Source organism: Dromiciops gliroides, chromosome 5, assembly GCF_019393635.1.
Source record: "Dromiciops gliroides isolate mDroGli1 chromosome 5, mDroGli1.pri, whole genome shotgun sequence".
NCBI lineage: Eukaryota > Metazoa > Chordata > Mammalia > Microbiotheria > Microbiotheriidae > Dromiciops > Dromiciops gliroides.
Window position 1 is genome coordinate 92,629,526 of NC_057865.1, and position 27,501 is coordinate 92,657,026.

General features: G+C 46.4%; 2 protein-coding genes across 2 annotated transcripts; both read left to right on the top strand.

The window, feature by feature from the left end:
• The first annotated feature begins 716 nt into the window (after positions 1–716).
• On the top strand, positions 717–4,607 carry LOC122728035 (histone H2B type 2-E1). Its single transcript, XM_043966089.1, has 2 exons — positions 717–863; positions 4,371–4,607. Exons 1-2 carry the CDS (start codon positions 717–719, stop codon positions 4,605–4,607), a joined length of 384 nt encoding a protein of 127 aa, XP_043822024.1.
• A 749-nt stretch (positions 4,608–5,356) lies between these two features.
• Positions 5,357–27,501, top strand: IQCA1L (IQ motif containing with AAA domain 1 like). Its single transcript, XM_043965061.1, is given in 24 exon segments — positions 5,357–5,367; positions 7,457–7,583; positions 7,585–7,644; positions 7,646–7,786; positions 9,420–9,539; positions 10,298–10,357; positions 10,359–10,484; positions 11,155–11,226; positions 13,519–13,630; positions 13,633–13,723; positions 14,171–14,255; positions 14,781–14,912; positions 15,245–15,320; positions 15,951–16,011; positions 16,013–16,050; positions 19,825–19,922; positions 20,031–20,083; positions 21,433–21,515; positions 21,697–21,804; positions 22,856–23,055; positions 23,629–23,715; positions 24,632–24,809; positions 25,779–26,017; positions 27,394–27,501. Coding segments are annotated over 24 exon segments (2,466 nt in total).

Genomic DNA, 27,501 nt, shown 5'->3' on the forward strand with positions numbered 1-27,501 from the left:
TTACAAAATAAGTACCTACAGAATAATAGCTAACATTTAGCACCTTAAAGTTTACAAAGCACTTTACATACTCATTTAAGTTTTGAAACATCTGTGTCAAGTACCACAGTCTTGTCCTCATTTTTACCGCTGAAGAAATGAGAGGTTGCACTATCCAACTCTTAAGTGATGCCTACAGTCAGTCATGCAGCTAAGTGGCATAGCGGAAATTCAAGCACATATCCTTTCCATGTACCATAGATAATGGAATCATTCATTTTAAAAAATGTATGCATTAGGGGGCAGCTAGGTGGCGCAGTGGATAAAGCACCAGCCCTGGATTTCAGGAGGACCTGAATTCAAATCCAGCCTCAGACACTTGACACTTACTAGCTGTGTGACCCTGGGCAAGTCACTTAACACCCATTACCCTGCCTCCCCCCCCCCCAAATGTATGCATTTATAGAAGTCATTCCAAAAATTGTCTCCTTTGCCCTCCCATGTGTGGTTCCTACCCCTAATTCTGCCTTTGCCTGGAAGTTTGGTAGGAAGGGCAGTATTTATCAACCCTTACTGAGGATTGTACCTAGGAGACCTCAGGTTGGAGTGGAGCTATGCTCCTCCCCCAATCCCCTGCCTCTCCCAGGTGCTCTCCCTCTCAGATGCATCTTGGTCAGGTGGGCTGCTCTCACATAAGTGGCTTCCCCAGAGAGGCTGGGGGAGAAGCTACCTCAAAAATGAGTGCTGAAGCTGGACAGCAACAGCAGCCACTACTGTCTGGGAGTCACCAGACCCAGGGCCGAGCCCCAGGGGGAAAAAAAGCCAAGCGAAGGGCCCACCGCAAGGAGACCTACTCGGTATATATCTACAAGGTGTTGAAACAGGTGAGAAATGTGGGCGCAGGAAGGAATTAAGGAATTGGGCTAGAGAGGCAGCTGCCAAGGAAAACTTACTACAAAGCCATAGTAGACTTGGAAGGAGAGAGGAAGAGAAGAATGGGAGGAAAATCTAAGCCTTGCCCTTTGCATCCTTGATGTAGCTTTCCATTTAATAAAGAGGTTAGACCGGGTGACATAGGACAACCCTTGCAATGTGAATATGTGAACTCAATGAATTCGAGGGCCTAGCAGCTATCAAGACCTGTGGAAGCTGTTGGAACAGCAGCCCAATAGGGAGCAGACTGGTTCCCTATTGCCTGTAGGATAAACTCCTGTTTGCCTGTGAAAGCCCTTCACCACCTGGCTCATCTTTCTACCACGCTTGTCTTCCTGTACTCCAGCCAAACCGGCTGGGGCTCTGATCTTCCCACATGATACTCCATCATGGCTCTCCAACCCTTTGCACCAATTCTCCCCTCTCCCTAGTAAGTGCTGCCTCCTTCCCTCTGCCTCAGAGAATCCCTCTTTCCTTAAAGATGTAAATCAAGTACCACCTTCCATAGGAAACACTGCCTCATTTCCCTTCCCCTCCTAACCCCAGCCTCCCAAACACCCACACTCTCAATGGCTAGTGTCCTTCCCTGTCCTAAACTACCTTGTATTTATTCAGTATCTGCTTACGTATTGTTTCCTCTGATGGAATGTAAATTATTGGAGATCAGGGATTGTTTCATTATTTATATGTATAGCTCCAGTCCTTAGAACAGTGCTTGACACACAGGAAGAGTATAAATAAATTTTTGTTGATTGACTTCAATTGAAAGAGTCTTAGAAGTCATTTAGGTCCAATCATAACTAACTTGGAGACAGTTTCTGTGCTGTGGGGGCTGTATTCTATCTGGAGAGAGCTATCATATGAAACAAAGTGCTCAAGGCCTGTACTAACTATAACCCTGGCATACAGTTAGTAAGTGCAAGAGCTGGGATTTGGCTGCAAGTCCAGCTCTCTTTTAGCTGCCTTATCAACTCCTAGCTCCATGTCCTTTCCACTAGTCTTCATTCCACCAAGATACAGGAAGACCGAAGTCTTGAGTGAAAACAAGGATTAGCCAGAGCCAGAGTAGTGGTCTCTCTTCTCTGAGCTCCTATAGTCATCATTGCCTGGACTGCTCATTTAGCACTTGACATATACTGTCTACTATTCTTTTTTTTTTTGTGAGGCAATTGGGGTTAAGTGACTTGCCCAGGGTCACACAGCTAGTAAGTGTTAAGTGTCTGAGGCCAGATTTGAACTCAGTTCCTCCTGAATCCAGGGCCGGTGCTCTACCTTCTGCGCCATCTAGCTGCCCCCTGTCTACTATTCTTTATCATTCAAGTCCTGAATTTCCACCACAGTAATCAGCTTGAACACTGGGACTTTATACTACTTTCTCCTCCCCAAGTTTAGGGACTAGGCATTCAGTAGGAGACTACAAATATGTGTCCTTCCTTTTCTCTAGTCCTCGGTTCTCATCCCCCTAACCAACTAAAATTACCTGTTCCCCCAAGTCCACAACCTGCCTGTAGTTTCTAACCCTGCTCTGTGTTAGCCATCAAAAGTAGATGGGAGCCACTCTTTTCAGAAAGCCCCAGTTAAAATGGACGCTGATCGGGAGAGGTCTGAACTGGTACTGGGTGTGCCACTTCATTAATAGATTGTTAACAAGGCAGTCCCTCTACCAACAAGTGAAGGCACCAAGAGAATTTGGGTTAGAAGTTTCTGCCCTGAAATGAAGAGGGCCTGTGGTGTTGGGGGCAGGAGGAGAGAATAGAACATTAAGGAACTGACCTGTGCCCTTCAGGTCCTCCTGACTCTATCCACTGTGCCACCCAGATGCCCTCATTTGCTCCTCTGTCTAAGCCAGACCCTTCAGGTCGTTTGGCTTTGAAAATCCCTCACAATTTGACCCCACCCTATTGTTCTAGGTTTATTGCACATTAGTCTTTCAGGCATTCCACTGAAATTGTCCTGCTTTGCTCTTCTCTATGGATGACATTCAATCTCCTATCGCCATGGCTTTGCACAGGCCATTCCCTATGCCAGGAATGCATTCCCTTTTCACCTTAGCCTCATTACCTTCCTTCATAGCTCAGCTGGATTACTATCTATCTCCTACAGCAGTGGTACCAAACTCAAATAGAAAGTGGGGGCCACTAAACTTTACTTAAGGATCCCTCTTGCTACCTACTGACAGAAAAATGCATATGAACAATTTCTATGTTCTAATGTATTTTTATTGATTTTGTTAAATATTTCCCAATGACATTTAATCTGGTTCCAACAGCACTGGCAATATCACGGGCTGCAATATTGCAAGGGCTGGTGTGTTTGACACCTCTATCCTATAGAAAGCTATTGATGATGTTCCTTTCCCCCAGAAATTACTTTGTGTGTGTATATATATATATATTTTTAAATTTAATTTTCTATGTACATGTCCCGTCCCAACAATGTTAACTCCTTGATGCTGGAATATCTTTAGCACCCAGCCCAATTCTAGCACATTAATAAATGTTTTTTGGCAGAATGAGAACAGCTGGGAGGAAAAAGAGGTCTACAATTTAGTCCACAGAAGGTCCGTGAGAAATGTAATTCCTTTCTCTGAGCTCATTGAAATGGCACCTTTCTAGAGCCCAATGAGCAGCTGTTTCCCATTTCCATCTCTACCACCATTGAGAAAAGAAGTAGAATGGATGGGGTTGTAACTACAGGAGAGATTTAGATTAAATCAACCCTTATAATGATACTTAAATCTCCCTCCATCCTTAGAATCACAGTATAGGGTAAGGGAGACCTGGATCTCTAGTAAATACACACACATAGACACATACATATGTTTTGAGCCCTTGAGCAAGCTGCCCACCTTCAATTTACAGATGGGGAAACTGTGGCTTAGAGTTAGCGATGCATGTCCTGCATGCCTTAAAGTGTGGATATGCTGAATAAATATTGTTAGAACTTTTAGTGATCATCTTATTCCACTTCCTCATTTTATGGAGGAGAAAATGGAGGCCCTCTCAAGGTGAAATGGTTTGCCCAGAGTTAGAGAGTGAACGCACATCTCCTGGCTATCAATCCCATGTTCTTTGCATCATGCTAGGCTGTCCCTAAAATGAGAAGGGATTCAAAGATGGCAAAACTGCATTAAGAAATCATCACTCAGGGGCAGCTAGGTGGCACAGTGGATAGAGCACTGGCCCTGGAGTCAGGAGTATCTGAGTTCAAATCCAGCCTCAGACACTTAACACTTACTAGCTGTGTGACCCTGGGCAAGTCACTTAACCCCAATTGCCTCACTAAAAACAAACAAGCAAAAAAGAAATCACCAGTCTCCTACATTCTCTGTCTCTTGCCTCCAGAAAGAGGTTGGCAGGTGGAGCCTTAGGACAGTAGTTGAGCTCTCTTTCTAGCCTCCCCCAGGTGGAGGGTATGGCTGGCCTGGCTAATGTCACTCTCTTTCATGTCCCTCCTAGGTGCACCCTGACATCGGCATCTCTTCCCGAGCCATGAGCATCATGAACTCACTGGTGAATGATGTGTTTGAGCGCCTGGCAGGGGAGGCAGCCCGGCTGGCCCAGTACTCAGGCCGGACTACGCTGACTTCTCGGGAGGTCCAGACAGCCGTGCGTTTGCTGCTGCCTGGGGAATTGGCCAAACATGCTGTGTCTGAGGGCACCAAGGCTGTCACCAAGTATACCAGCTCTAAGTGAGCTTAGGTGCTACCCCGTGGACTGGTTTGAGGGGGATGAAAAGGGATTGGATTGGGTGATTAAAAAGGTCCTCCCTCACTGATGTATGATGCCAGGAGCATTAATAAAGACTGGGAGGACCCCCGCTGTCTGCCTGAGATGATTGGTGAATGGGTGTAAAAGGGGAGTATTTACATTTTTATGACTCTGACTAGAAAGAGTAGTGAACCTAAGCGTGTATTTGGAAAAATCATTAGACATTTATAGCCCTCTGGTGGGGTCACAGAAAGATCACTAAAGTGGGTCAGGAGGAGATGACTAGTCTTGGTTCTATCATTAATTATGCCACTGATCACCCTTCCCAACCAATGGTTTCCTCATTTGTTACATGAGAGAGGTGGAGGTCTCTAAGACCTGACTGGCTGTGATCCTATCTGTACCCTGTAGCCCACAGCCCACCTGGCTCACCAACTGTCCCCATAACTAGTCTGAGCCTTTATTCTTGGGAACCTCAAGCTAAAATCTTTCTTCTCATTTATCCCTTCAGCAAATATTAGGTGCAACCCAATGTATTATGGACTTCTGAGTCTATCTGTGCCAAATTACCTAGGAGATAGAAACCCTCCATCTTCTTAGCAGTAAGCATTTATTAACTACCTACTGTGTGCCTTGCCGGGTGAGGTGTCAGGGTGGGGCAGGTGGAACTTCTGGGGTTTCTATGGAAACCACAATCACCGAACAAAGTACAGCTGTAGAAGAGAGAGGGCAACATGTCTGAGGGGTGAGTGAGTTGGGACGTGGGAAGAAAAACCCCAAATGCTGACCACCCCACCTCTAAAAAAAAACCAAAAGATCCTCTTCCATTTGCTGGTCATACTATGGTACAGACTCAGACTGAATCCTATTTGGAGCATCTGGGTAGAGGATAGGAGCCTTTTTTTTTTGGCCATGGTTTCCCCTGCCCCCCCCCCCATTATCTCCAACCCATTATCTTTTTTCCCACCTAGAAATGTTACTCAATCCTAAAGGCAGATGGAAATGGATAGAACCCTAAGGAATTTTTTAGCCTAAAGAAGGAAAAACTGGGGTTGGGGTGGGGACTGAAGGTCGGGCGCAGCAGCAATCTGAATTAACTTTTTAATGTGAACTAATGGTCATAAGGGAAGAGGGGACTCTGACTTGTTTTGCCCCAAAGGGCAGAAACAGCAGCAATGGGTGGAAGTTGGAAAAGGACCCATTTAACCTCCACGTTAGGAAAACTTCTGAACAAGTTAGAGCAATTGAATAATGGAATAGATGTCTTGGGAAGTAGTGAGTTCCTGTTTAACCGAGGTATTCAAGCCCTTGTTGGATATATTATAGTTGTCATTCAGCCCTTTTAGTTGTGTCTGACTCTCCTGACCATGTTTGGGGTTTTCTGGGAAAGGTACCGGAGCGTGGTTGCCATTGCCTTCTTCAGCTCCTTTTACAGATGGAAAAAAATTGGGGCAAACTAGGGTTAAGTGACTTGCCCAAGTTCCACACTGCTAGTAAATGAACTGAAGCCAGATTCGAACCCAGGAAGATCGAGTCTTCCTAACTCCCAGGCCCCAGCACTCTATCTACTGCACCACCTAGTAGGGATTCTTTTTGGGTGTAGAGTAGACTAGATAAGCCACTGAAGGTCCCTCACATGCCCTAAATTTTGTGATTCAAATAGAGTGGTAGTCAAGGGGAGACCCCTCTTCATGCCACCATATAGCCTAGCACCTCTGGACTGCATCCAGAAATGTCCCAGAGGAGCAATTGGTTTCCTGATTCCGCAAGGACACCCTCCCCACCAAAGAGCCCTTGATCCTTTGATTGACCCTTGTTCTCTCTCAGTTCTCTATAGGGTGGGGGTTCTTACCCTTTTTTGTGTTATGAACTCCTTTGGTGGTCTAGTAAAGCCTATGGATACCTTCTATGAATACGGTTTTTAAATAGCCATAAAATACATGGGATTACAAAAGAAAACTTATTATTTACAGAATTACTTTTTTGTTTTGTTTTTGTGGGCAGTGAGGGTTAAGTTGACTTGCCCAGTCACACAGCTAGTGTCAAAGTGTGTGAGGCTGGATTTGAACTTCAGGTTCTCCTGAACCAGGCTGGTGCTTTATCCACTGCACCACCTAGCTGCTCCTGGAAAACCTATTATTTTGAAATAAAGATATAATTTTTTTCCTCATCCACATTTATGAAACCCCCATGAATCCCTGAGTCCCCCATGGACTCCTTGAGGATCCGTGCTGACCACAGATTAAGAATTCTTACCTCTAGGGACTCAGGCCAAAGTGGCCCCCTGAAATCACTCACTGGTCCACTAACCCCCCGTATCATTCTCTAGATTCATCCCTCAATATTATCCCCATGGAGACAGACATAAGATTATAGAATCTCAGATAACAGGATTAAATCTGGAAGAACCTCAGTGATCATTCTGGTCTAACCCTGTTATTTTATTTATTTTATTTTATTTATTATTTTTAGTGAGGCAATTGGGGTTTAAGTGACTTGCCCAGGGTCACACAGCTAGTAAGTGTGTGTTAAGTGTCTGAGGCCGGATTTGAACTTCGGTCCTCCTGACTACAGGGCCGGTGCTCTGTCCACTGCGCCACCTAGCTGCCCCTAACCCTGTTATTTTAAAAGATGAGGAAACAGGTGGAAAGAAGTGACTTAGCCAAAGTCACACAGTAATAAATGTCAGAGCTGGGATCCAGACCCAGTTCTCTGACTCTCGTGCAGTGCCACTTCCCTTTGCCTCACACAACCTCACTCCACTTTCTGCCTCTCACCTCCCAACACTAATCTGCTCCTTGCTCTCCTCCCTCTCCCTCCACCTCCACCACCAGGACATACCAGCGGCTCTGGGTTTCCACGCATCAGACTCTACAAAAGTTGTTGTTCCAGGAGCAGTTCCCGCCAGACCCGGTGCCTGACCGAGAGCGAGGCTCCTTCATCTATAAGCTCTCTTCACTCTTTCCTGCACTACCTGGGCATGATGCGGCAGCTAGACATCATCTATGACCAGATGGTGCAAACCCCAGAAGCGGCGGCTGGTCCGCCGCCTGTTGGATGGGGTGGCTGGGCGGATTCTGGAGCTGAAGGAGGAGATGGTGCAAGTCGATCTATCTGAGTACCACTGCCTGGACCACGTGCTTCAGGACCTAAAACTCACACCGGTGCGGGTTGGAGGGCTGGGAGTCGGTTTTCAGAGAATGCTTCTCTGACTGAACCGACAGGAGCACGGCTGGAGAGAGGAGGTTTAGGGGAGAACAAAATGTGTGGCTTCACTTTCCTGATATCAGAGTTGGGCAGAGAATGGGAGATGACAGAGTGACTTTGGAGCAAAGGGATTGGTTAGTGGGGGAGACATCGAAGCTCTTATATGGAGCCCCCAAAGAATTCTCATGGCTGTATAGAAGATTCAGCCCTCTCCCACCACCACCCCTTACCTCTTGTTCAAAAGTTGCAGAATAGAGGAAAGGAAAGGGATGGGTGGAGCAGGGCAGGGGACTGGTTCAACTTTATTTCTGAATGCCAATAGTATGGTGTAGAGGAAAAAGCCCATAGACCTGGGTTCATATCTTTTGACACTTTTACTTGACCATGGGTCAGTTACTTAACTGTCTAAAGCTCAGTTTCCTCATGAGTAAAATGAAGGAATTATTTTTCAATGATCTCTTAAACTCCTTTGGGTTCTCAATCCTATGTACAAGAAGCAGGGTGTTGTTGTTCAGTTATGTTCAATTCTTTGTGGCCCCATTTAGGATTTTCTTGCAAAGATACTGGAGTGGTTTACCATTTCCTCCTCCAGTTCATTTTACAGATGAGAAACTGAGGCAAACAGGGTAAGTGACTTGCCTAAGGTTACACAGCTAGTAAGTGTCTGAGCCTACATTTGAACTCAGGAAGATGAGTCTTCCTGACTCAACACTCTATCCATCATGCAATCTAGCTGCCCCAATAACGGGGTAACAAACCCTATGAATGGTGCTTAGACTTGCCCAAGAAATGAAAGTTAGACCTAGGGAAGAACTTTTCCCTCTGAAATTAACCAAAAAATAGGGAAATATAGGTAGACTTGGCTTTTCAGCATATATATATATATATACACACATATATATACATACACATATATATACATACACATATATATATATACACATATATAACATATATACACACATACACACACACACACATATATAAGGGGGAAAGGGCAGTGACTGAAAGTTATATGGATGTTTTATGAGGGATCGCTTTTCTCCATGCACAGACCTCTAATGCCTAGTTAGAATTCCCTCATGGCTGGGAAAACCTTCAAACTGCTCCTATCTCCCACCTCAAAGCACTCAGAGAGTTATGTAGGAGTCATTCAATTCTGTCTTTTTTTTTTTTTTGTGAGGCAATTGGAGTTAAGTGACTTGCCCAGGGTCACACAGCTAGTAAAGTGTTAAGTGTCCGAGGCTGGATTTGAACTCAGGTCTCCTGAATCCAAAGGCCGGTGCTCTATCCACTGCGCCACCTAGCTGCCCCTCAATTCTGTCTTTAATGTGCCCATCCCCTACCTCCAATCTTATTTCTACCCTGGAGGCCTATATCATAGTCTTCTGGAAATCAGATTCATATGAGTGGTCCTGCTTGGAGGGATGAGAAAGGACAGGCTGGCTTCTGGTGAGGTCTTGAACACCAATACCGCTACCTACCCACCTAGGACTGCAGGGCTGAGAACAAAGGCAAAGCCACTGAAGGTGGGAGGATGATGAGATAGTAGAAGGTCCTGACACCCTGCTCTCCATACCTTTCCCAAAGGCTGACCTAGAAGTCCCAATTCCCAAGTACTTCATGTTGGAGCATGGGAAAATGCTCCAGGACCGGGAGTCAATGATAGAAGATATCCTGGAGAAAACTGGGCGAAAGGAGAGCAAAGGCGTGAGAAAAAGAAACCCTTCCATGCCACTAATTCCCCAAATGCCCCTTCCCTTTGCCAAGATCTTAACCCTACCTTGGAATATTCCTAACCTCAGCTTTTATATAAGCCTGGACCATACCTTTTGGGAGACCACAGTCTCCCAAAGTAAGGTATCCAGTCAGGGGAAAATCAGATTCCAATTGGTGTATATATATATATATATATATATAGTGAGGCAATTGGGGTTAAGTGACTTGCCCAGGGCCGGTGCTCTATCCACTACGCCATGTAGCTGCCCCAGTCTATATATATATATATTTTTTTTTAACGTATGAGGTATTTTATTTTTTTTCATTACATGTAAAGATAGTTCTCAACTTTTGTTTATACATGCTTTACCAGTCTATATATTTTTTAAAGAACTGAAACTTATATAGATACTCTTCCCCTCCCCACCCTGCTTTCACCCAACTCCTAAATTGGACTTAGAGTCAGACAACCTAGATTTGAATCTTGTTCTGGGATTCACCAGCTAAGGGAGGGACAACGTCATATTTTTTCTTATCTCTAAAATGAGGATCTACTTAAGGATGACCTCTAAAGTTCCTCCCAATTCTGAATCCTGTGAGCCTGTGTTATCATTTATATATGTGAATCAGTTACACAGTGCTGGGTGCTCCAGGAGCCATACCCCCAGGCCGAGCAAAGACAGTTGGAGACACCAGTGCCCCAGTGGGCCCTTGGCATAAGTCCATATTCCAGACCCTACCCTCCACAGGATAGGCTAATTTTAAACCAGTGGGATGCGATAACTTTGATCCAACGCGCTGAGCGAGCCCAGGCAGGGCCGCCTTCGGGCCAAGTTCATGAGAGAGCTTCGAAAGGATGAAGAACGAGAGCGAAGGGTTCGGGGAAAGCAAGCGGTTTGAGTCAATAAAGATCGGGCAGCTCTTATCATACAAAAGGTACTACCAGAGGAGTCTTCCCCTTCCCCATCCAGAGGAGGAATAGAGGAATGAAAGGTTAGATTGTGAATAGTGGACTGGATACCACCTAGGCTTAATGCCCCTGAATTCATCATCTTCACTTTGATCACTCACTGCCTTGAAGTGTCCTCAGGGTGCTTCAGTATAAAGTCTTTAGGAGCTCACAGCCTAGTGAGAGAGATGATGCCAGCACCCATGGAACAGAGAGAACAGACCAGTGAGGGGAGTGGCAAAGGCGGTCAGAGTTTACTGAAGGCTAGGAGAGGTCAGGAAAGACTTCTTTGAAGGGGTGGGACTTGAGCTGAAGGAGAGGTGTCTTGGTGGGAGATATACAGTGGAGAAAGCAGTTCATGTACAGAACAGAATGAACTGTGGGGTGGAAACAAGAATGATTCCATTCCTTTCCCTTCATCCCTGGCACCTACTACTGCCTTCTGTAGGGGCTCATTAAACGCCTCTTGACTGGTTGAGGGTCCTAAAAATGTTACTCCCAATATTCCCTCTTCTGTGGGAAAAGAATGACTATGGAAATCACCCCATCTTGATCCTCCTCCCAATCTCCCTAAGACAGTTGACAACTCTGCATCCATCCCTGCCAGATGGTAAATGTGGGAGATTACTGATCCCCTTTTTCTCTCCCTAACCCCAGATTTGGAGGGGTTACCTTCAGCGGAAGCACACTCGTCAGGAGCGGCTAGTAGAAATGGAATTCATCGGCATGGTGAGCCCTGCTTCCTGCACTTGCTCCCCACCCACGAGTTGTTGTTGTTGTTGTTGTTGAGTCATGTCCAACTCTTCGTGATCCCATTTGGGGTTTTCTTGGCAAAGATACTGGAGTGGTTTGCCATTTCCTTCTCTGGGTCATTTTATAGATGAGGAAACTGAGGTAAACAGGGTTAAGTAACTTGCCTAAGGTCACATGGCTAGTAAGTGTCTGAGGCCAGATTTGAACTCATGAAGATAAGTATTCCTGACTCCAGGCCTGGTGGTCTATCCACTGCACCACCTAGCTGCTCTTCTATTCCCATAGGATGAAATGTCTCTCAGGAATATACAGCAAGGTTCTCTAGAGGACATGGACCTGGGCTGATATCTAGAACGTGGGCCAAGATGCAGAGAATATCAAAGTAGACTGAGACTGAGACCATCCACAGGCTGCAGGTTATACATGTAGAGTTTGGAAGTTAAAGAAGAAAACTTCTCCCTTCCTTCCCCTCTACTCTCTCCAAACCTGATCACTTTCTCCCAACTCTGATTCAAGTCCCCTGTCCACCCGATGGCTTTGGGCTCTGGGAGAAAGGTGGAGGGGAGGGGAAAGGGAAAAGTGGGGAGCAGTGCAGGGGGAAGAAAGAGAAAGAGATGAGAAACTCCAGTGCAGCTGCTGGGCCAGAGCAGAGTCTAGTGAGAAGACCTGGGTTTGAACGCAGCTATGCCGCCACGGGGCTCTCTCAGCCTCAGTCTCCTCGTCTGTAATATGAAGGGACTGTACTAGATGATCCCTAAGGCCTCTCCTAACTAGAAATGTTATGATACAAAGTGAGGGAAGAGAAAATGCCCGACGGAAACTGCTGCTCTGCTTCTAATCTTCCTATACTCCTCGCAGTGGGCCATTGAATGGGGATGGGGACGGCGTGTAGAAGGGGGCTGGGACTAAATCTTGGAGTAAGACCTTGCAAGTCGGCAAGCATTTTTAAGTGCCCGGGATGCAAAGAAAGGCAAAGGACGATTCCTTCCTTCCCACGATTCCATTCTGAGGGAATCAGATACGGGCTGTGGGCATGGAACATGGGCTGGGCCTCAGAGCTGGAGACACAAAACAGCAAGGGCTGGAGCAGCTGCACTGGGGTAGGGGAGCTCCTCTGGAAAGACTGGGGCAGAATGGCTGCTGGCTCTCAGCTGCCTGCTCCTCAGCCTCTCTGAGAACAATCAAGTCTGCACCTCTGAGGACATAGAAGCTTCCTTTTTAAAGTCAGTCCCAGCCCCAGAGATCTCCTGCCTAGATGTGGTTACCAAGAGGGGCCCAGGGATGGACAGGTGGGCCTGGAGATGTCTTTTATTGGGTGGGGCTTGGGCCGTTTGAGTCAGGATGAGGGACTGCAGCAGTGAGAGCCCCTCTTCATGTGTGTGTGTGTGTGGGGGGGATAGTACTGTTTGAAGATTGGGGTCCATTGTGGGAGAACAGTAGGATCAAGGAGGCCATGGAGATGAGGGATAAGCAGGACACTGAGGCCAAGGAGGGCAAGGAAGGCAGGATGGGGAGCACGGGGAATTGAGGGGTCCCCGGTGGGGGGGCCGGGGGGGGGCAGCACAGTGGTGGTAGGTGAGGAATGAGCCTGACCACGCGGGCCCATCAGCAGTGTGAGCTCAGCGTTTTCAGTAATTGTCTCTGCGCACAGTGATATTTAAAATACATTTGGGAGCCAATGAGGCGGGAAAGTGGCTGCGAGTTGGGCCGCCGACATGGGGTGGGGAGGCTGAGGGGGGGCTAGAGGCCCACAGGGGAGTGGTGTGCAGGAGGAGGAGGAGGTGGGAGGCTGGCCCAGATGCATCTCACAAACTCATTATCGGAGTAATTTACAGAGATGAATTTCGGCTCCAAATGCAATTTCTCCTGATGCCAGCATGCCTGCCGCCGCTCTGTGTGTGTGTGTGTGTGTGTGTGTGTGTGTGTGTGTGTGTGTGTAGTATGTATGGTGAAGGGGGGGCGGTGTTCAAGGTAGTTTAAGGTGTACATGTGTACCTCTATCTGGTAGTTCGTATATATGGCACATGTATGTGTTATGTGATGTGTAGGAGGCTGTGAGTTTGAAGGGGAAGATTGGGGGTGGGGGTGGGGATGGGGGGGTATATGTGAGACAGTTTAGGTGTAGCTGGGTATGGATCTACATGTGATGTGTGAATATGTACAACCCCCAGGCCGGGTTCTGAATTCCCTTGTCCCTAGACCCTCAGTCAGGGTTAGCTTAGGGAAATGCTCCCCAGAGTTCCCCTTCCCTAATCCTGTTCCCCCCAGATGCCTTCTGCCAATGAGGCTGAGTACTTGTCAACCATGAAACGGGCCCAAAATGGGGAGGAACTGCGCCGACAGCGCCAGAAAGAGAAGGAGCTGGAATACCAGGGGGCAACAAAGAGGTTGGAGAGCAACTCAGGATAAAGAAGGGCCCCGACATACAGGAAGAGATGAAGGAACAGATCCGTCAGTGGTTCATCGAGTGTCAGTCAGTATCCCATGTTCCTCAGTCCTATTCCCCACTCCCATCACCTGTCCCCTAAAGCCCCATGTTCTCGCCAACCCTCACACCTTGTTCTTCCTTCTGCCCTCAGTGTTCCCACCAACTGTGACTCTTATTCTCCAGACCCATTTGAACCCTGATCCTGACCCTACCTTCTCCCTAAACCCTGGCCCTCCACAGACCCTCTTCCCTAGGGTACCTGATCCTATCCAGCTTCTAAATCTTCAGACTCTACCCCCAAAACCGATTATTCAAAGTGGAGGGGAAATGCCCATGATTCTCCTGCAGTTTGTCCCCCTGGCTCATCTATATTTTCTCTGTCTTTCTGTCTCTGTCTTTCTCTCTGTCTCTCTGTCTCTGTCTCTCTCCCTCCCTTATCATTCTTCTTTGCACTTACATATCCATCTATCCATTCATTATCTGTCTAATCAGTGACCTCACTGGCCAGTTCCCTGAATTTCCAGATGAAGAGATAGGTGGCTCTCGTGTAATCTTTTCAGACAAGACCCCGCAACAGGTACTCAAGAGGTGGGGAAAAGATAGTCCTTGGAGCTGTAAGAGATGTGGGAATAAAAAAATCTGTCCTAAGAATATGTAAAGCTGAGGAGCTGGCACTAGTGTGGAGGTTGGAATGGAGAGATCAGATATGGCCAAAGGAGGTGTGGAAATGGAAAAGAGATCAGATCTAGTTAAAGAGAAGGGATGGAACCAGAAAAATCAGTTATAGCAAAAGAATAGATTCTGTCCAAAGAGAGCAGAGAACAGTGGAAAGATGGTTCTGGTCTCAAAATCCATGAGCCCAGGAAAACCTCAAAAATTCTCACAGAAAAAAAACCAAAACATTTCTCTCTGATTTCCACTCCCCTTATCAGTATGTCTCCTTTAGAACCATAGGCTGAGATGTTTTCAGAAGCTCAGTCTCCCAGGAGCCCTTGCCAATCCCACCGAGCAGCCTTCAGAGTCTGGGACTTATCCCAGCATCAGGGCCAGAGTTTCTACTCCAATAAAGGAATATGGGGTCTAAGGGATCCTTGGGTCTTAGGTGAAAACAGAAATGGACCTTGTGGATGATGAAAATACCAAAAAGAAGGGGAAAGAAAAAACATCGAAGGAAAAGGAAAAGGAGAAAAAGAAAAAGGAGAAGAAAGGGAAGGAAGAGAAGCCTAGGAAGGGGGTGAGAATCCATCTAAGGATTATGGTGGGGAGGGGAGGGAAGGGGAGGGAAGGACAGGGAAGGCTTGGGGAGCAGGTGATAAGGGGGTCTGGGTTAGACAGAGAAGAAAATGAGGGCATCTGGGTGGCACAGTGGATAGAGTCAGGAGGACCTGAATTTAAACCCTCAGACCCTTATTAGCTTGTGTGACTCTGGGCAAGTCCTGACTACACCTCCCCCTGCCCCCCAAAAAGGCAAAATGAGGAGTGCAAGGAGATCCAAGTGGGTCTGAGACCAAGGGAGGGTAGAAGTGGGACAGTGAGAGTACCAAAATAATAGAGTTTCTCTTCTAGGAGGAAGAAACTATGTTGAAAATGGCACCATCCAAATTCGTGCCTGTTCTTAATGAGGGACATGAAGAGTACAAGAGTAAGGGGGGTCAGGGCTTGGGTAGAGTGTCAAGGATTTGCTGGGAACTCTGAGGATCTCCTCGTCTGGTGGGACTTTGGGTCCTATGGGAGATCTGTTCAGGGGGGAGAGGAAACAAAGGATGCCAACAAGGTACAATGTTGCTCTAGGCTCAGAGGACCTGCTTATTACTTGGGTGACTAGGCAAGTCCATAATCTCCCTGGGCCTTAGCTTCTTCATCAATAAAATGGGGGGGGGCATTGATGACCTCCGAGTTCCTTTCCAGCTCTAGGTCTATGATCTGACTATACTGGGGTGTGAAGATCTAGGAGATTCCAGTGTAGCCCTGGTTGACTGAAAAGATAAGGCTGTGGGGGAGGGGGCTTGGCGTTAGGGGTCTGGTATTGGGATTCAGGTCTCTGACTTTGTCTTCTGTTCATTTACACATCCAAGATTCTAATAACAGCAGCCTCCAAGAAAAGGATGCTCCTCTGTGGGGGGGGGGGAGAGGGGGGAGGGGAGGATTCTGCCTGGGGTGGGGATTGTGTAATCTGTCCCCCTGACTCATCTGTATATTCTATATGTATGTGTGTATATGACTGGGTTTTGAGCATCTACTCATCCATCTGTGGTCTATGGTCTGTACTCAGTCATGTGGGAGGCCCAACCAGTGCCCATGCACCCCAATCAGAATTACGATGGGAGATGGTGTGGAGCAGAAGAGGAAGGAGGTTGAAGCAGAGATCCGGATCAGGTTGGAGGATCTGGCCAACAGACTTCTTGCCCATTTCCATCTCCCTCTGCAAATTCCTGCATCTTTTTTCCTTTGATTCTCTCTCTCTCTCTCTCTCTCTCTCTCTCTCTCTCTCTCTCTCTCTCTCTCTCTCTCTCTCTCTCTCTCTCTCTCTTTTCTCTCCCTCCCTCCCTTCCTCCCTCCATCTAGCTCCTTTTTCCAATGTTCCCACCTCTTCATCCCCAAACTCCAACTCCATCCTTCCCAGGCCTCAACATTCACCATCACATTCCTATTCTTGCTCTTTTCCTGTTCCCTAATCCCTTGCTCCTTGTCTCTGCCTCCATTCCTTTCTCTGACCCTTCTTTGCCTCCCTTCATACTTCCATAACCCTACCTTCATCCTCATCTTCATTTCTACCCTATTTCCCCCATTCCCACCCCCATTTCTCTATCACTTCTTGTCTTCTTCATCCACAATGCCTCTACCCCATCTCTGTCTCAACTCTGCCCTCTGGCTCTGCTGTGCCTCCAATCTCACATTTCTGTCTCTATCTCCATCTTAATACCCTCCCTTTATATCCAGCCCTATCTCCTCCTATCTGTTTCCATTGGCTCCACCCCCATACTTGTGTTTCCATTCCGTAGTCTATCTTCTATTTATTCATCTGTTGTCCTCCTCGTGTTCTGGAGCCTCAGTCCCAATGCCCCAGCCATCAGGAGACATTAACAAGGGCTCAGCACAGATATAGAAGAGATGGAGAAGGGCTCAGATTGATTCCTAGACTAGATGCCTATGTAACTATCTGGGGAAACAAACTCATAAAGTAATCTAAATGGTCCATATTCCTAGGGATTGGAGAAACTACATACTCACCCTGGGAGTGACACTAATGACTTTTGCTCCCTCTGATTGGGAGCACTTTATTCTTAGGTCTTGTGTCACATCAGGACATAGGTGTCTTACAGGAGAGGGTTGGTCTGTCAGGGGTCAAGTCTTTGGAGAGAGTGGATCAGGCATCTAGGTGATCTATCCTATCAGAAGCAATTATATAGGGGGCAGCTAGGTGGTGCAGTAGATAAAGCACTGGCCCTGGATTCAGGAGGACCTGAGTTCAAATCCGGCCTCAGACACTTGACACTTACTAGCTGTGTGACCCTGGGCAAGTCACTTAACCCCCATTGCCCCACAAAAAAAGGGGGGGGAGAAGCAATTATATAGAAATTATGGTTTCAGATTTCACTTGGGGGGGTTCAAAGTTCAAAGTCAATTAAATGGCAATCATTTATTTTAAAAAATATTTTATCCCCCCAATTACATGTAAAAGCAATTTTAATATATTTTTTTTAAGTTTTGAGTTCCAAGTTCTGTTCTTCCCTTCCTTTTCTCTCTCCCTCCCTGAGATGGTAAGCAATCTGATGTAGGTTATACATGTGCAATCATGTAAAACATTTCCATATTAGTAATTTTGTACAAGAAGACTAACAAAAATAAAAGTGAAAAATAGTACGTGTAAGTCTGTATTCAAATGACATCAGTTCTTTTTCTGGAAGTGGATAGTATCTTTCATCATGAGTCCTTGGGGATTGTCTTGGATCATTGTATTGCAGAGTTTTGTATTGCTAACTCATTCACAGTTCTTCATTGTACAATGTTGCTATTACTGTGTACAATGTTTTCCTGGTTCTGCTCACTTCACTTTGTATCAGTTTATGTAAGTCTTTCCAATTTTTTCTGAAATCATCATCCTTGTGATTTCTTATAGTGCAATAACATTTCGTTAAGTCATATAGCACAACTTGTCCAGCCAGTCCCCAGTTGATGGGCATCCCCTCAATTTCCAATATTAGCTACCACAAAAAGAGCTGCTATAAATATTTTGTACAAGTAGGTCCTTTCCCCCTCCTTCTTTTAAATCTCTTTGGGATACAGACCTATCATTAGTAGGATATGCACAGTTTTGTAGCTCTTTGGGCATAGTTCCATTTATTAAACACTTCCAGGCACTGTGCTAAGTGCTGGAGACACAAAGTAAGGCCAAGAAAGTCAGACCCAAGTCTGAGGGCCAGGGATTCATGGTGATGGAGAGGGAATTTGGGAATAGATTCTTTAGCTATCTGTGGTTTGAAGCATAAAGGAACTATCAGTGTGACCATGGACAAGTGATTTCTACTTCTCTCAGTTTCCTTTTCTATTGGTAAAAAGATTGGACTAGATCATCTGTAAAACCCCTTCCATCTCACGAATACAAAGCAATCCAAAGGTCTGGAGGTCACCAAGTCAAGGCTAAGGTGAAGGAATATGTAGTTATCTGTGGTCAGAAGCAAGCAAAGAGGCCTGAAAAGAGGTCAGACAAGATTAGGAGAAACAACTAGATGTCAGAGGACAAGGAAGCCAAAGATCAAGAATACAGGAAGTCGGATGGGTCAAAATGTGACCGGAACTAGTAACTGGAATACAGAAGTGAGCCTGCTTTTGAGGTGCATGTTTTCCCTAAAAATTTCTTTAAACTTTATGTAAAAGTCAGAGATTAGTAACTAAATAGGACTGGACTCAAAGGTTCACCAAAAGAAGTGACTGTAGCTGGTTGAGGGCTATGACTGGAAGGGTACTTTAATCATGTAGGGTAAAGAGGGTCTTATATTTATTACTTTTTCCAAAGGTTCCATCCATCTTCCTTCCTGTCTTCTACTCTTGCTCACAATCAACCAACCAAATGAGTATGGGGCAATTTTTCTGGTCTAGTGTCTGCTCTATTCATTCTTGGTCTCTCTTACTATTTTGTTATACATGGCTACATCTCCATTTCTTCAGCTTGACCTCACCTCTCAGGCAGCATGATTTTGAGAGTGGCAGGTACCTTCCCAAGCTTCCAGAATTTCCCTCCAACTACCTTTCCTAGGGCCTAAACTTTCACCATTTAAAAAAAGTATGCTGGATCTTAAAGGCTTTTCAGTCTATGAGATTTCTTTGAGGAAGTGGGCAGCTAGGTAATGCAGTGGATAGAGGAAGGCCTGAAGTCAGGAAGACCTGAGTTCAAATTTGACCTCAAATGGTTCCAAGGCAAGTCACTTCATCCTGTTTGTCTCAGTTTCCTCATCTGTAAAATGAGCTGTAGAAGGAAATAGCAAGGCATTCTAGTATCTTTGCCAAGAAAACCCCCAGTGGGGTCATGAAGGCACAGATGGGACTGAAATGACTGAACAACAAAAGAAGTGAAAGAGCCCCGGGGAAGGGGCTCTAGCAAAGTGTTCTAGGGAGATCAGGATGCTCGATTTGGAATCAGATGACCTGGGTTGCAAATCACAGTTCTAGTACTTGGACAGCTCCTTGATCTCCCAACCTCAGTTTCCTCATTTGGAAAATGAGAGGGTTAGATTAATGTCTGAGATCCCTTCCAACTCTTAAATTCTGTGATCCTCTCTTGTCAAAACCTAATAACTTTCAAGGATTTATTCATGACCAGAACAGAGTAAGGCCCCGTGAGAATGAGACACAGGAAAGGTAGCCTGTTTTGGAGTGGGGCAAGAGAGAAGGGGATTTTCAGGATCAGGGAGGAAACTAGAGGAAGAGGCGTGAGAGGGCACCAGCTCTTCCTACTTCTATCACAGCTGGGTTTCCCCTTCCCTCGAATGTTCTTCTTCATGCTCATATCGCTTTCCCTGGCTCAGTCCTCTTCTCTCCAACATCTTCCCTGTCTCTGAATCTTCTTCCCTTATTTCTTTTCTCTCTCTATCACTCTTTCAATCCCTTTCCCTCATCTCTCCTACTGATGGTCAACCTCCGTGTATTCCAGGTAGACAAACTGATGCGTCAAGAGCTGCAGACCCTCCGCCTAGCTGTAGACAGGGAAGAAACGAGACCAGTCAAAGCGAAGGCCAAAGCCAAGGTGAGGATGGAGGGAAGGTAGCTTATAAATGATGGGGTCAAGGCTCAGGTTGGGAGGCCAAAGGGACAAGAGAGAACCATAACCTCTGTGTTTGCTTCCAACCGCAAGAAAGGGAAGAAAGGCAAAGGGAAGAAGAAGGACAAAGATCTGACCCCAAACAGGTACCAGACCCTGCAGCACCCACTTGGCAATGTAGGAATGAATCATGGGGAGAAGGCTGGACCCATCATTCAGGGCACCGAGATGTTAGTCACATGAACCTCATCCATCCAATGGGAATAATGCTATCTTACCTGCCCTGCTCATGGAGGTATTGTAAGAATCAAGTAAGAAAATACATGGAAAAGCTATCTGAAAAGGCAGAAAGCACTATGCAAATGAAAAGGTACAATATTATTATTATTATTATTATTATTTTGTGGGGCAATGAGGGTTAAGTGACTTGCCCAGGGTCACACAGCTAGTAAGTGTCAAGTGTCTGAGGCTAAATTTGAACTCAGGTCCTTCTGAATCCAGGGCTGGTGCTTTATCCACTGCGCCACCTAGCTGCCCCCTAAGGTACAATATTATTGATGTGAGGCAGCAAATCCCAGTAGATAGGGGGCCTGGATTAGGATCAGAAATGCTGGGGTTCAAGCCCTACCGCTGATACATATTGGCTTCATAACCCTGGGAAGTTAGATGCTAAAACTGGAGTCAGAAAGACTCATCACCTTCCTGAGTTCAAAGATAACCTGAGACACTTACTAGCTGTGTGAACCTGGGCAAGTCACTTAACCCTGTTTGTCTCAGCTTCCTCATCTGGAAAATGATCTGGAGAAGGAAATGGCAAACCACTCTAGCATCCTTGTCAAGAAAACCCCGACTCATGAAGAGTCAGCCATGACTGAAATAACTGAACAACAACAAAACCCTGAGAAAATCACTTAACATCTCCTTAAGAGGGGACCTTGGAAATGGTGCTTGGTGCTTCCCCATCCACCATATGCTTTACCCATGCTCCACCCCCCACCCCCAGCACATAAAGACACACTATCTCGGGGCAGCTAGGTGGTGCAGTGGATAGAGCACCAACCCTGGAGTCAGGAGGACCTGAGTTCAAATCTGGTCTCAGACACTTAACACTTACTAGCTGTGTGGGCAAGTCACTTAACCCCAATTGCCTCACACACAAAAAAAAGACACTATCTCTTTCTTTACCTAATAGAAATATACTAACTATATAGCCAGGAAGCAACATAGACAAGTAGAAAGCCCCATACAATTTTCCCCTCTCCACCTACATACAGTCACTCTGATTCTTTCATACCTCATCCCTGCCCTCTCCATGCTTTATTCAGCCACTTCCCTTCTCAACTCACCCCTCCTCATCCCATCTCCTCCTTGACTCACATCCCCCATTGCCATTCTTTTTTCCCCATGCCAATTGTACTCTATCTACCTCAATCTCTGTGTTCCTTGGGCTATTCCCTTCCCCCAATTGGTTCACACTGACTCCTCCCGCCCCCAGATCCTTGGAATCTCTGTATGAAGAACTGGTGGAAGAGGGCTTGATCAAGAAGAGTGAATATGTGAAACTGTCTGATTACATTGGTGAGACCCACCCCGTAAACCATAAATCCATTGAAATGTGAGAGCTATGACTTTTAACACTATTACTATTATTTTCCTCAAGTGATGACTTGTCCTTCCCCAGGTGATGATTACCCAGCTCTTCTCCCTACCCCCACCCCCAACCCCCCAATGACTGTCCCCAGTAACTCTCTTTCCTCAGGTGACTACTTATATCTTGGGTCTGCTTTGAAACTGGGAAACAGGGAACCAATGCCATCCCTATTCGACTTGAGGCAGAATGTAATTCTGTATGGGGTCCTGCGGCTTGGTGAGAGGGGACCTGGGGAGGGGAAAAAGGTGTGGGAGAGGAGGGTCTGGGGCTTGGAGATAGCTTTCAGTGAGGTCCTGTGCCTCAGTGGAAGGTATCTGGAAGTGCTGAACTTAGAGTCAGGAAGAACTGAAGGGAAATCTTGCCTCTGACACTTACTAGCTGTGTGATCCTGGGCAAGTCACCTAACCTCTCTCAGCCTCAGTTTCCTCATCTATAAAATGGGTAGAATAATAATAATAGCCCCTAATTCACGGGATTGTTGTGAGTATCAAATGAGACAACAGATGTAAAGAATTTTATAAACCCTAAAGCCATATATAAATGCTAGCTACTTTTATAGTGGGGAGGATTACTAGGGAGGGATGGCATGTCCCATGTGAGGCTTTGATTTCTGTGGGACATCCATAGATGAATCATTCTCTACTGACCTCTCTGGGAACTTTTGAAGGTCACAGAAAAATTGAACTGCCCCCAAGACCCCTTGGCCCCAATAATCTTTGTGGGGTGGGGAAGCCCAATTTCCTTCTCCCATCCTGTTCCCTTGATTATATTTTCTAGGAAGTTACCACTCCCTACAAGGTCCAATTCTGTTAAATCCCATTGTTTTCCTTCCTAGTGTTCAGAACAGGTATTGACAACTTTTCTGAGAGGATGTGCCAAGTTTATAATCGATTCCTTAAATGCACGGAGTAGAAACAAGGGTAGTGAGAGATGAGAGAGAATAGCCAGGCATAGGCCTATGTATCTGTCTCAGCCACCATGTCACTTAAAATGGTATCACAAGACACTCTGGACATGGTTGACAATGGTTTGCCAACTACTGTCCCCCAGATGTTCCACCTAATGGAACCTGGCATATTGGCATTTATCTGGCTGGTTAGTAGGCAGTTATAATCAGATCTGAGTCCGCTTCCTTTTTCCTCCCAAACCCAAGCACCTTGCTTGACCTTTCCTTCCCCACAATTCCTCCTCCATCCATACTATACATGTTCTCCCGCCTCTACTGGTCTGCTCCTTTCCCCCTGGCTCCTTCTTCCTATTCTCCTAGGCTCTGCTGAAATACATACCATGGCTCCCCATGTCCGATCCATTCTCCTGGCTGGTCCTGCTGGTACGGGGAAGAAGATGCTGGTCAATGCGGTTTGTACAGAGACTGGAGCTAACCTGTTTGACCTATCCCCGGAAAACCTGGAAGGAAAATACCCGGGCAAGTCAGGGCTGCAGATGATGATACACATGGTCTTCAAGGTTTGGAATCTTGATCCTCACTTTTCTCTCTTCTACCCTCCCCCCATTTCTCCATGTCCTCCCACCCCCCAACAGAAGACAGGCCTTTGTTCTTCCATGGAAGAACTTTGACTTTATATAGAGGCATAAAAGGGAATCGCCCTACCTGGTATAATTTCAGGAGCCTGGAAGACTTTTTCCCCCATCCCAGTATCTCCATTTGCTACTAGATGGTTCTTGAATGGCATCGTTAAATACTCTCACCAGATGGGATTCCAGACTTACATTCATCCTGAGGCATGGAGGGGTGAATGACTGAGATCAGTTTTTCCTGAGAACCATTATTGAGACCAGGAAAATTTGGGGGCACTCAGTAGTCTCGTGGAATAGAGATAGGGGTAAGGACTAGGAGTAGAGGGAAGAGGGAAGAAGGCAAGACTAGGGAACACTGAAGAGAAAAATTTTACTGGCTCTTCTTTTTGGCCTGGAGGTAGCCTTGATCAGGGGTCGGCTGAAACAGATTGTTCATTTAGAGGGAGAACAGGGTTCTAGGTCAGGGCCTGACCTCTGACCCCTGCTCCCTAACCTGGCTAGGTGGCTCGACTCCTACAGCCTTCTGTGATCTGGATTGGGAATGCTGAGAAAACATTTTATAGGAAGGTCCCAAAAGAGGAGAAAGAGGTAAGGGAGCTTTGGGGGAGTGAAAGGCTTAGCAGGGAGAGCACAGGACTAGGAATTAGAATACTTGGTTTCTAAGGCCAGCTTTACCACCCAATCATTATGTGAATTTAGAAAGTCATGTTATAATTTATTCACCTCTAATATTAAGATAGCAACAGTTTACATTTATATAGCACTTCGGAGTGGGATAGACAGCCATCCTTGAATTTAGAAGAACCCAGGTTCAAGTGTTACTCTGACATGTCAGCTATGATGGGATGTATGGATGTATGCTAACTATAGCCAAGCCACTCAGCCTCTCAGGGTTGCTAGCAGCTAGCTAAGATTTTGAGTTGCAGACAGTTGCCTATCTACATCAGTGGAAAGAGCATCCACACAGGAAGTTCCCTACACTGATAAAGTTGAGTATTTGGACAAAAAAAAATACGGATTGCACTTTACAGAGGGCTCTCCTGTCCAACAGCCTTATGAGATAAATAGTCCTAAGGGTAGTATGAGAGCTTGGACCTCAGAGAGGTTAAGTGATTTGCCCAAAGTTACATAGCTAGTAACTGTTGGTGCTTTGACACAGCCCCATGTCTCCTTGGCTCCAGGTCTGGAGTTCTTTCTACAGCATTGTAAGGAAGAAGCTAAAAAAGTGGTAGAGAGGGGCAGCTAGGTGGCACAGTGGATAGAGCACCGGCCTTGGAGTCAGGAGTACCTGAGCTCAAATCTGGCCGCAGACACTTAATACTTACTAGCCATGTGACCCTTGGCAAGTCACTTAACCCCAATTGCCTCACACACACACAAAAAAAGTGGTAGAGAATTAAAACAACTCCTTCAGATAAAGGGTTCTCTCATTGTTAACTGGGGACCCTCATGTGGGCGACATCCCTTTCCCCTCTCCACACCCTTACCTCTTTCCTCGGAGCAGATGGACCCCAAACGGGTAAAGAAGGACCTAGCAAAGGCTGTGCGCCTGCTGCGTCCTGGTGACCGAGTGATGCTCATTGGAACATCAGACCAGCCACAGATCGCTGATATCAAGGGGCTGTGCAAAACATACGAGAGGATCCTGATGGTGCCCCAGCCGGATTATGCCACCCGCTACCGTGAGGATCTGGTGGTCTGGGAGGGAAGAGCTGGCACATGGCCCAAGAACCGTCTCCTCTTTTACCCCTTTTCCCATTCCTGTGCTTGAGACCCTTATTCTTTCTATGTTCTTAAGGGAGCCTGGTCTTGGACTGCCACTCCATACTCTAATGATGATGATGATGGAGTAGTAGTAGTGGTAGTTGTTGTTACAGTAAAGTAACAATAACAATAACAAGCATTTCTATAGCACTTAGACACTTTACACATGTTATCTCATTGTTTCCTCCCATCAGCCCTGAGGGGTAGGTGCTATTATTATCCCAATTTTCAGGTGAGGAAACTGAGACAGAGAGAGGATAAGTGATAACCGGAGTCTTGCAGCTAATTAAGTGTCTGAGTCAGGGTTCTCATTCGGCTTTCCTGACTCCGCATCCAGCTACCTCATGGGAAGTGTACAGGATGAGGTGGGGGTGGGGGGCCGTCGGTGGTTTGGGCAAATTGCATAACCTCCCCAAAACGTGATAGTTTTCATATCTACAAAACAGGATCACTAATAATAACAACAATGCCTCTATTTATGGTGCTCACCTTCCTCACCACAACTCTGTGAGATAAATATTATTCTCCCCATTTTTAAGTTTCTACTGACTTTCAGAAAAGTCAGAGACCTGAGAAGCAATTAACCTGCATTAATTTGCTAGGGGGCTTTGGGCAAGTCTCAGTTTCCTCATCTGTCATATGGGATAATGATAGCTGCCCTAAACTATGTGCATCCCAGGATTGTTGTGAAAAGATAATGAAATAATGGTTATCAAATTGTTTAGTGAGTCATGGTACAAGTGCTGGGTGGCAGCAGCTGCCGCAATGGCAGCAGGAAGAGTAAGGATGTGTTCTGTCCCTCCCACTGCTCTATACTCCATGCCATCTGATCCCACCCTGTGCCCATGCCCTCCCATCTCCTTCTTGGGTCCTCTTTACCCTTGCAGTCCTCTGGAAGCGTCTGATTGAGCAGTATGGGAAGTCCTTACTAAACCATGTGGATATCAGCGGGCTGACCAAGGTTTCCGATGGCTATACCCCTGGAGACATAACTTTAGCTGTCCAGTCTGTGATGACTGAGAGGCGGAAGATCCAACTGACCAAACGGCCTCTGACACCCTATGAGTTTCTGGAGTTTCTGGCCAAGATGGACCCAGTATATGAGGAGGAGGAAGTGTCACTGAAGGTACCAGAGATGTGTGTAAGAGTGTTGAAGACAGGGCAAGGGTGGTAGTATGAGGAAGAAAACGGGGGAGCTTGAAGGAGCCCTTGGGAAAGAGGCCCAGAGTCAGCCCTAATAAGATAGGCTTGCCTCAGGGGAAAAGTCATTCTGTGGCATTGTGGCTTCATCACCTACCATGGGGCTATACAGGTGAAAACAACATCAAAGGTAGGCTTTAAGGGGAAAAGATAGGAGCAAATATAGGACCTTTGATTTCAGTGATACTGGGAATACCAAGTCTTTGCAATTTAGAGTGTTAGAAGATTGCCCCAAAGCCCTAAGAGGTTATGGGATTCTCCCAGAGTCCTACAAACAGCCTTGAACCCAAGTCTTCCTGCCCAGTTCTCTGCCCACTATACCACACTGTCTCTTTGAAAGGGAAAAGAAGTCACAGAAAGACTACATGTTGGTCAAGAATGTGTGTAGAAGGGCAGCGGGGCAGCTAGGTGACGCAGTGCATAGAGCATAGGCCCTGGATTCAGGAGGACCTGAGTTCAAATCCAGCCTCAGACCTTGACACTTACTAGCTGTGTGACCCTGGGCAAGTCACTTAACCCCAATTGCCTCACTAAAAAAAATTAAAAAAAAAAAAAGGGCAGCTAGGTGGTGCAGTGGATAGAGTACCGGCCCTGGATTCGGGAGGACCTGAGTTCAAATCCAGCCTCAGACACTTAACACTAGCTGTGTGACCTTGGGCAAGTCACTTAACCCCAATTGCCTCACCAAAAATAAAACAATTTTAAAAAGAATGTGTGTAGAAAGGGTAAGGGATAGGTCCACCCACTCTTCCTTCATCCCTACATCCCTGAGAGTGGGGACTCATCATATTTATAGCCCTTGGTGAGAGCTGATCATATGCATATGGCCTCAGTGCTCGCTCGCTCTCTCTCTCTCTCCTCTCAAACCAGCACACCTTTTCCTCCACTGTCTCCTTGAATGATTGTCAATAGTTTCGACTCCCTCCCCCACACCCCGATAAGGCCAAGGCCTTGATTCATTGACCATACCCAAAGGATGGTCTTGAGAGCATGGGAGCAGGGAGGGATGTGGATCCTAGTCTGTGGAAGGCACATGAGAGCAGGGGTCAGGGACACACAGCAGGACAATAATGAGATTTTATAGGAGGCCCACAGAATATGAGCAACCCCTACTTGGAGGAGGAGGAGGAGGAGGAGGAGGAGGAGGAGGAGGAGGAGGAGGAGTTGCTGCTGAGGAAATCTGGTGGCTGAGAGGCATAGGTGAGGTAGGGAACCAAGTCAAAGGATCCCTTTTATGGGGAGCTCTCTTTCTGCTTCTTCCCATTCCACACTCTCCTGTGCTTCCTTACCCACTCCATTCAGGATTGGTACTTTAAGACTCCTCTGGGGAAGAGGCATTTGAAAGCTGCTGAAGATCGAGCAGAGGAGGAGGCGGCAAGATTGGCGAAAGAGAAGAAGAAGAAGAAATGA